At 38.1% G+C, this 10,000-nt stretch overlaps 1 protein-coding gene and 1 long non-coding RNA gene across 2 annotated transcripts in view; one reads left to right on the top strand and one right to left on the bottom strand.

The window, feature by feature from the left end:
• The first annotated feature begins 3,786 nt into the window (after window positions 1-3,786).
• LOC138047192 (uncharacterized) lies at window positions 3,787-5,096 on the top strand. The gene is made up of 2 exons (XR_011131795.1): window positions 3,787-4,283; window positions 4,652-5,096. It is a non-coding gene; the product is annotated as an uncharacterized lncRNA (long non-coding RNA).
• A 1,043-nt stretch (window positions 5,097-6,139) lies between these two features.
• The window catches only part of LOC138047191 (rho-related protein racA-like), a 3,961-nt gene continuing 100 nt past the window's right edge, over window positions 6,140-10,000 (bottom strand). The window contains exons 1-5 of the mRNA XM_068893932.1: window positions 9,701-10,000; window positions 9,024-9,259; window positions 7,613-8,313; window positions 7,192-7,431; window positions 6,140-6,388 (exon numbers count right to left, since the gene is read on the bottom strand). The exon at window positions 9,701-10,000 is cut by the window's right edge and continues 100 nt beyond it. Of these exons, the coding sequence (XP_068750033.1) occupies window positions 6,155-6,388; window positions 7,192-7,431; window positions 7,613-8,313; window positions 9,024-9,259; window positions 9,701-10,000 (1,711 nt within the window). The 3' untranslated portion in view covers window positions 6,140-6,154. The remainder of the gene's footprint in view (window positions 6,389-7,191; window positions 7,432-7,612; window positions 8,314-9,023; window positions 9,260-9,700) is intronic.

Raw genomic sequence — 10,000 nt, 5'->3', positions numbered from 1 at the left:
ACAAAACTTCATAGAAGCAGTATTATATTCATCCTTACTTTCCAACCATCTTCCATCTGGTCTCAGTTTAAATGAATTCCACAGAAATCGTATGTGGGGAACATGTAAAATTGTAAACGTTTCTTGGCTTTTGTTTTCAACTCTTGTGATTGGTCAAAATCAAAAAAACACCCTTTCAAAGTGGGCTGTAAATGAATTTTATTGCGTTAATGACTTTCCTGTAGGTTTATGCATTCTCTGTGTAAAAATGATAACATTCCTATGTGGGGAAAGCCCCGTTGCCGCATAACAAAGGAAATTGCTATCCACCTTACACGGATCATTACTTAATCTAAAAGGAAGAACTTTCGAAGAAATTTACATATTACGGGCGTAATGGAGAGCGAGACAGAATCACGTCGTTTTCGTCTGCCAAAATCGTCTTCCAAAAAATGTGATTCGGTTAACGAGGCCCTTCCAGCTTCAAGTAAATATGAAAATAATTGGGCTGTGAACTCGCCGAATGGTTGAGGTTAAGAGAGATGCAAGTGTCGGTTTTAGATTGCAAGTTGTCAGAATCTTTCTGCCGATTTGGTAGAAATGAGTTTCATTGCCAGAATCTTTCGTGCAGATGTGCGTTCTCGATCCAGTGGCCTTTTTCTCGAAAGTCCCGAAAGTTTTCGGGCCTATTTCGGGTGCCACAATTCCCTTTTATATCTTCACAACGCCGAGGTTCCAAGCCATCAAACTTCGCAATCCTCTTACATTTTCTTACATTAAAAACATGTTAAAGGATCAACTTTTCAAAATAAGCAGATTGCATTTTCGGGCCCGAAAAGTTCTCGGGACTTTCGAGAAACAGGCCCCTGACTACGAATAGGTGTCACCACATTTCCAGCAATTTAAACGACTCCTATTCCGTCGATTCATTTTACGTGGTGAGCGGTATCTCTTTGGCATTTTAAGATCTTTATTCGGAAAGAGATATTGACTCCGAGTGAAACTTCTCAAAAATTATTTGTCGTTACATGTAACACGTTCTGAGACTTGGCAAACCGCTGACTATCGTTACCGTAGGTTTGAAAAATTTTCACCAATTTTATTGATTGTTGGTGATGAATACAATAATTAGTTCTTTGTTAAATCCGCACATGTATCTTGTCGAACTTTATAACACTTGAAAGAAAAAAAAAGCAAACTAATAAAAACGCAGTGTCTTGCCGTCATTTTGTCAGAGATGCATCCTTTGTTTCGTGAGTTGTCAGTATTAAACACGCAAGGTAACTTGATCAAAGGCGGCCGCTAAAATCCATGTCACTTTCGATTTTGCGATTTTACTTGTACGACCAAAAGTACGATAGAAAAATTGAACGTAACAAAAGTCTCCCGAAATGTTTTTCGCTTATGGTAACTTGTTATATTCGTGGCACAAAATTTATGATGTTTTCATCTCGCAAATTTTGTTGCTGATGGCAAATTGTTTTATTCTCGATCGACACTTCCTAAAAGTTCCTTCTGCTCTCCTTAAAAACTACATATCAATATTTATTTACTTTTGCGTCAATATTTGTTCTGCATAAAGCAGGCTAACAAAATCTGTACCTTGCTTAGTTCGCATTTTTGAGCGTTAAAATAGAATTTTTGGTCCTATGTTCCTGACCGCAAGTCGCATATTTTGACGTCCCCCGTCCAGATACTAACCCTTCCGGAAAGGGATAAACATCAGTGAACATTGGTCTTGGAAAGCTGTGAGAAGCTCAGAGTACAGTGAAAGGAAGTTGTAAGTAATCAACATGTCAGCCTTGAAGCCAAATGTTTCTCGATTTCCTTTTATTTCCTTCAATCTTTCTGGGTTTGGTATTTTACTGAACCACGTGTCTTGTCAGGGGGTATTTAGCAAAGATATCTACCATGGCACTGAAATGATTTACGATACCAAAACAATATCGTGTACATATTACGTAAGGACAACTTGAATCTCCTGAAAAAACAAAACGCACCTCAGTTGACAGTTATGGAAAAAAGCACCGCCAAGTTATTGCACTACCACACGTACTCAATGCGTTCCTACTTTAAAAAATATCTCGTATCTCCTTAATCCCCCCCCCTCCCCCCAGCCAAAAATCCCGTGTCCCTGCATTTTTTTTGCCTAAATATCCCGTATCCTGATCGCTTCTCAGCCTTTTGCCTAAAATTAGTTTCTCTGGAAACGGCTACGGTCAAGTGCCATTGTACTAATAATAATAATAATAATAATAATAATAATAATAATAATAATAATAATAATGGCTTTATTCAGTATTTCCACAAGGTGGCTCTTCATCTGCTAAAATATATCATCTAAAATAAAAATAAAGGTAAAAAAAAAAAAGTAAAAAAGTAATAAAAATACAATAATAAAAATAAATATATCTATTTACAGTGCATAATAGAAGGAAAGGAAAATTGTACTACGTACGGTACTTTTTTCAGTGCCACAGAACAGTTTCGGCTGTTTGTCTGTTCTCTCGAGAAGCGAACAATAGGGTTTTTTTGGTTTCGTTTTTGATAGTTTTTTGTTCACCTCGAGTGTAGAATCATGAAGAACAGTACAGATGCTGTCTTCTTGTCTTCGCCACGGCAGATTTAAACAGTTTTCACGGAAAAAGTGTCTTTTTGCGCACAGCAGATTTAAACAGTTAGCAGGGAATTAAACCAGGATTACGGAACCGGACTTCGAATACAGGGCCCGGTTGTTCGAAAGCCGATTAACTTAATCCAGGATTAGCGTAAACTTTTGTTTCATGCTTTCAACGTTTTGGTGAAAGTTTCCTTTGCTTATTTTTGTTTTTCAAGATTGACGTCTTCTAATGTAACGTTTTATATCAGCCTTGAACAGCATTTGGGAGAAGAGAATGAAACTCCTTTGTTAATTTTTTACCTGAGATTAGCATTAATCGGCTTTTGAACAACTGGCCCGGGATGATAAGTTGTTGAACTGTGATTTTTAATAAGTTTTTCGGATGATTTAAGGCTGATCTTGTAATTTTTGGATGAATGGAGTTAAGGAAACAAGTAAAATTGTGGGATTTGACTAAAGTCTCCTTCAAATAATATATAAATAATCCCGTATCCTGATAACCCGCTAATAGGGCTTCGTTGTTTGCATTTGCAAATTTATTAACATTAATAATGAGTTTTTACTACAAACAACTTCAAGTTATATTACAGATTTATCTTTCTGGTAATCTCTCGCCATTTTCCGAAGTTTACCTGTCGTTGAAGTTCACGGTAACTGGACAATTTTGTTAACTGTTTCCGCATTCCACGGATACGCCCTTGTAGGCGTCTTGTTACCTTCAAAGACGGAACAAAGTTTTTGTAGGCCTTTGCTTTTCAACCAATCAGCCACGAATGCGGAATCTTTACCTTTGAATGCATCTAAGTTCGTCTCCGCCATGATTTATCAACCCACGTAGAAACTTAACATGAAATTGAGGCTAGCGATCAAATTCCCCACCCCCTATGAGTGGTGATTAAATGCTTGGGGTATGCCTGGGGATTAGGAGGGTGGGGGGAAGTTGAAGCTTCAATTTGACTGGTACATAATTTGGAAGCAAACAAACAATTCTAAAATGGAGGCTATTTTGGATAAAGTTTATATAACACTTTCTATCAATAAGATTAATTCCCATTTGTCAGTGTTTAGTTACCAGAAGGAAACTTAACAACTTTGCAATTGCAGTTTAATTGGCCCACAAGTAATGAAACTTGGTTTTCTCACATGAGAAAGTCTGAGAAACAAAACAAAAAAACTCATAAACCAAACATGACAAAGTTCCCAACTGGGTTTTAATCAGCCAAGCATGTAACAATCAACCAGCATTTGCCTTCATTTGAATGTGAGCGACGATGTGTACACGCAATACAAGATGTCATGTCAGGTTACTACCTTTTTGTGTTCCAACTGGAATTACTTACATTAAAGTCTCTTGCCGCATGAGGAAAAGCCAACTTGTTTCACTGTGTTCATTATACCCAAGACGATATATTATTATGCTAAATACATGAATAAATTATTTAGGAAGTTGGCTCTACATTTTGACCCCTGTGTAAGTCGAGGGCTATTTTTGGAGCTTATTTTGAGGTCATAAAGGGTCGACTTATACACTGATATATATGGTACACTTGAGCAATTAAGGTATAAAAATAGTTTTAATAATAATAATAATTATAAATCATTTTATGTGCAGGGAGTCTCCCTTTGATGAGTGCAATAATTTCTTAATTTCACTGTTATAGTTTCCATCACCTATAAATTTCAGGTTAATAATATGTAATAATAAATAATATGTGATCTGCTAATCGCCCTTTCTCGCAGTCGGAGACTGAATTACCTAGGGCGCAGCTCAACGAGGTCGGGCCGAAGGAGCTGTGCTGCCGGCTAGGCACTCGGCCCCTGACCACGACCCATGTATATGACCTGGGATCACAGCACCACAACCTGAAGGAATAGGCGGGGAGGCGATTGTGAGGAGGGAAGAAAACCGGAGTACCCGCAGAAAAACCCTCAGAGTCAGATTGAGATCGACTGAGACTCAGCCCACATACGACCCGAGGCCAGAGTTGAACCTGGGTCACAGAGGTAAGAGGCACGGTTGATGACCAGTTAACCACCCTGACTCCCCCCAAGGTTAAAGTAAAGAGACATCATAATTATATCAAAAAGGAGAAGCAACAGTCACGACATTTTGAACCATCCTCCACTTTTATTGAGTTTTGCATCTTATTGCCCCCTGCTATACATGATATTTACATCCCTTTTCTAGGAATTTAATCAATGTTATCTACATATTAAAAAATTCAACTGTACCAAGCCTTTGCATTTGGGGATGATGACTGGTTTATGTCTGAACATGTGTTGCTCAAAACTCTAGACATTACATTTTCCTCTGAAACATATCAATAAGTTCAATGCAATAGGAGCTTTTTGTGAATTTATTTTACTGTTGGTAAATATCATTGTTTAATAACCTATTGACTTCTGTAAGTGAGACTTAACAGATTTTACTCTGTCTAATGTCAGACAAATTTACGCGTCAAGTGGGGGCGTTCTAGGGCGTTTGACGTGTCAATGGATTAAGTAGTAAAAAAACCCAGGGCTCGAGATCCATTAACAACCTCTACATCCACTCGGTTTAAGGACGGTGCCTACTAATTAAAGATATTTTTGCCCTGGTGTGTGGTTATGCAAGAAATGTAGATCTTAACAAGTGTTATTGAAATCCAAAAAGAAAATTGGGGGTAACCACGCATTTTTCAAAGATAATTTATGAATAATATGTGTAAAAAAACTTTAAAATACAAAGCAATGTATGGCGTTCTACTTCTTTCTCAAACTGAAGCTTAATTATCTCTCAAAAATGCATGGTTACCCCCAATTTTCTTTTTGGATACCAAAAGTATTTACTAAGATGTACTTTCTCCGGATAGTTTTAAACCATGCAAAAATATCCACGTATTAGTAAGCATCACCGATAGGAAACCCGAGTATCTCGAGATGCACATAACGTATGCACAATAACAATAGTAGGCACCGTCCTTAATCCACTGCCTGCAAGGAGTAGCACGCAATTTGCCGGGTACTAATAAATTTTCCTCTGTCTACTGCCAGACGATTTTACTCATCAATTTGTGGAGTGGTTTAGGAGTCAATGGGTCAAGTAATCACAACTCATCAGAAGTTTTAATTTTACCTTCATTTCTGGTATATTAAAGGGGCTAGGTCACACTATTTTAGGTAAATTTGTTTAATTTTGTTAATTATGAGCTCCAAACCTCAAATCGGCAGAGCAAGAGTCTTTCATTTGCAAAATCACGGCCACATAACTACTGAGAATGATTTTCCAGCTGTGTAAATGACATTTTGATATAGACTGATATAACTTTGAAAAAAGGTGGGCCAACGTTTTTCAAATTTACCCAAATTCAATCCATTTCAATCCTCTGCAGTTTTGTCCATCCATGTCCCTTCTTGGCTTCCCTGTGTTTTGTTAGAGTTTTTCTATAGTTTTGAACAGTTATTTTGATATTTTAGTTAATTCTATGACCATTCGATCAGTGCTGAAATTGCCTAAAATTGTGTGACCTAGCCCCTTTAATTATTTCTTTTCTAAACTACTTTTTGTCTTGTGCACTACATTACTTTGCATTTCGATTTTATACATTTACACTTAGGCTTACATGGCTCCATTTTTCTTTCAAATTCTTCTTGTGCTTTTAAATACGATAAAGGTGGCCACCTATGCTCATAAACATATTCTCTGTTTTCTCCTTGGACAAGATGGAATTCTTCACATTTCTCAAACACAGAGTAATTTGTTGCAATAAAATGTAGACACCAGTTTGATAACTGCTTTGCATTGTGAGCCTGCAAAATAATATATTAAAGAACTCAGTTGAATATTAACCCTTTGACTCCCAAACCTGCATGAACCGGCGATACTTTTACTCATCAATGGGGAACTCTTGGGAGTAAATGGCTTAATTGTCTGTATCAAACCCTTGAAGTTAGTTTGATGTAGTAGGGTCATGATGGTTTGCTTCTCTTTGTGACTTGTCCCTTTTACAATCATCCGGCCATACCCAACCACTCAAAACAATCTGCAGTAAGTGTAATATTATGATTGGTACTGATAACATGTACGTATACTATACTATACAAACAGGGCAACATTGAAGGATGCTAGGTTAAGATGCAAAAACTTACTAATGCCACCAGAAATCAAACTTCTCTTGTTTATCCCATATAGACATTAGAGAAGTTATTTGTTCAAAATCTAACCTAATATGCTAATCCCTGACCACTTCCTATAGATTAAAGGAGGGGTGTCCAGGATTTTTACAGGGAGGGGGATCACTGTCATGAAGAGCACAAATGTTACATATTGCAATAAAAAGCTTTGTGAGAATTCACAAACATACCGGAGTAATACCGGTAATTTGACTGAAAAACTACATCTGTTGGGGGAGGGGGGGGGGGGGTGTACTAAACCCCTGGAACCTTCCCTTGGCTATGCCCCCGGGTTGTCATGGTACATAACCCATTTTAGCCCTAAGTGGTGTGAATACCAAGAAAGCTGAAAACTTGATTAAGCACAGTAACAAGTCTGACCAGAGCTCCACTACTGTATTGTTAAACAAATAAAACAAAATATTACAGTATGTTCTTACCTGAGATGTGAGAAGAAGGTCAATCACATCATTTGTCCCATCTGCGACTTTCTTCTGAACAGCCTTGTCCACCTTTTTAGTGATGTAGAGCTCACACAAAGTCACAAGTCTTGGCAGGCAGAATCTGTCAGCTAAAGCCATAATTTCTACTGAGTCCCCTTCCTCTATCGGAGCATGGTCTGTGTAAAGGTACTCCAGCAGGGCCAGGAAACTCTCAAGGGAGGCATATTGGATACTGATCTGTAGCAAAAACCAAAAATATATTTTTCAGTAATGAATTGATGACACTATACGTCTGACTCAACCATGCACTGGGGTTATTATGAAGAAGCAGGTTGAAGCAATATATTATATGAAATAGAAAGCAAAATGAGGTGCACTCCTGCATTTTTTCATACATTAATGTTATCAGAATTCAAACCTCTGTATCCACATCACCCTCTCTGAATGCTCCACTCAACATAGCTGCCATAACCTCAGACCTTGCCTTCAGTATCACTCTGTGGCCATAGACAATGCTGCCCTCAACCTGGAACTTAACATCAGCATGCAACTGCTTGTTCAGAAACAACTTCTTGGCTGAAAGTCCTGTGTTGTCATTAATCCAGGTTCCAATGCTTGGATTTAGGAAAGCCTCGTCGTTAAGGATGTTTGTACAGTATGCCTCCAACCAATGTAGCTGAAATTTGATGGCAACAGATTGGATCTCTTTGACAAAGTTAACATCCTCATCTTCAGCTATACCTGGTGTCCCGGTGTAAAGAAAGGTCAGAACTTCCATGAAGACTCCTTTGGAAAGGCTCTTGTGTAAATATATAATTGTTTTACCCTTGCCTCTGCATTTCTCTTTGCTGTGGACCAGGTTTAAGCAATCATCCTCTTCATCACAAACCCAAGAGACATTGTCAATGACATCTTCATACGTTTTACCAGAGGGCGTCACTTTATGCAGGAGGATACTCTTGAAAACAGATGACGCAGCGATAAGAATAATTTTGTGTGCCTCAGCATGTTGGCCATCAGGGAACAAAAAATTAACATCTGCACTGCCTTTGTCTGACATCATGTTATGCCATTCACTTGCAAAGGAAGAAGTGAGGACTTCCACATGGGGTGCAAGACCTACAGCACAAGAGCGCACAATACATTAAACTTTTTTGTTTTTGTTTTCTCAATACATCAAACTGATATTTAACAATTATTATTATTCCATGAGCGCACGTTGGATGTGAGATGATAGATAGGCAATGAGGCGCGGTACTAGTGCCAAGTTGGCTATAATCATCTCATATCCAACAAGCGCGAGAGGAATAATAATTATTGTTTTATTAAAAACGCCCCACAAAATAAAAAAATTATAAAAAACTAAACTACAATAAAAATAGAAAGGCCCAAAAAACCACGTATATGCCTGCCGTGTTTGTGGATCATGGTATAATGGCTCATAACCCATGATGGCTTAGCCAATCAAAACTCTCGAATTGCATTATCCAATGATCCAGTTTTTAATAAAATTGACTAGTTACCATTGTCATCATAATCGTGACAGTAACTATGAATAATTCTTAAACTTGATGAGCTCATCAACATGTGTAAATGCCTGGCTTGACATAACGAAATTTTTATCAATACCTGCATGCACACAAAACTCTTCCAAAAGTGTTGAAACTTATGCAACCGGAATTCAGTGAGTGTTGACTTGTTTCTTTTCTTTTTCAACTACGTTCTTTAACCCTTCCGGTCCTAAAGTGAGACTTATAGATTACTGTCTTAAATGCTAGACAATTTTAATTGTCAATGGGGGTCGCATCAGGGATGATAGGGGCAAGTACCTGCAGGTGGTAGAATAGGAGGAAGTGGTTTTGTCTCTTTATTTAACTTGAATGTTTTCTTCTTGTGCCTGGATACTGAAGAGTGTGTAACAGCCAATTCCACTGCTATATTAATGGCTTGCTGTACTCCATCATTTAACAGAGAACTGCATTCTGCATATGTGGCCCCTTGAGAAGAAGCAAGTGATTTCCCTTCGCCTTCTGTGACATGTCTACATGGTGATGATGTTGGATTTCTGTAGTTGTGAGAAAAAAAGGGACATTTTTTAGTTACTAACTCTCTCAGAGCGGTTTCCAGTTGGTGGGAAACGAATAGTTGCCAAATTTGCTTGATTTGTTTAAAAGAACAACTCTCATCACAGGTTAACCAATCAAAGGCTCACACTAACGTTTTGGATCCAGGTTGGTTCTTCAAGAAATTTATTGGTTATTCAGATTTTATACTTCTCCAGTTCGTTTGATTTAGAGGTAGGCTTTTTTAAACCGTTTACATTTAAAAGCACACAAACCAAGTATACTACGGTCCAGAATATACCACCCCCTCTCCCCAATCGTCCCAAGTAAAGTTTTTTTTCCCCTCTCATGCCACAACTTTTTTTCTCTTTCGCTGATACAACAATAACAATGAAACAACTGTCAACAGCAGGAAGTTATTTTTCTGTAAGCTCATAACTTACTTGCTGCCTCGAAGATCCGTCTTAGTTCCCAAGAGAAGAATCGGTACCAGTGGTCCAAAACGACGAACTTCCGGAATCCATTTTTCGGTCACATTTTGGAAAGATGTTCTACTTGCCACATCAAAACTTACCACGAACACATCTGTTTGAGGATACGAAAGAGGTCTGAGGCGGTCGTAGTCTTCTTGTCCCGCTGTATCCCATAGAGATACCGAGAAGGGTTTTCCGTCGACCATAATATTCGAGGAGTAATTGTCGAAAACTGTAGGAACATAATTGCTCGGAAAATGGTTTGTTGTT

The sequence above is a fragment of the Montipora capricornis genome, chromosome 4 (genome assembly GCF_036669925.1).
Source record: "Montipora capricornis isolate CH-2021 chromosome 4, ASM3666992v2, whole genome shotgun sequence".
NCBI lineage: Eukaryota > Metazoa > Cnidaria > Anthozoa > Scleractinia > Acroporidae > Montipora > Montipora capricornis.
Note: the sequence above shows the minus strand (reverse complement) of the source record. Positions and strands in the feature narration are given on the sequence as shown.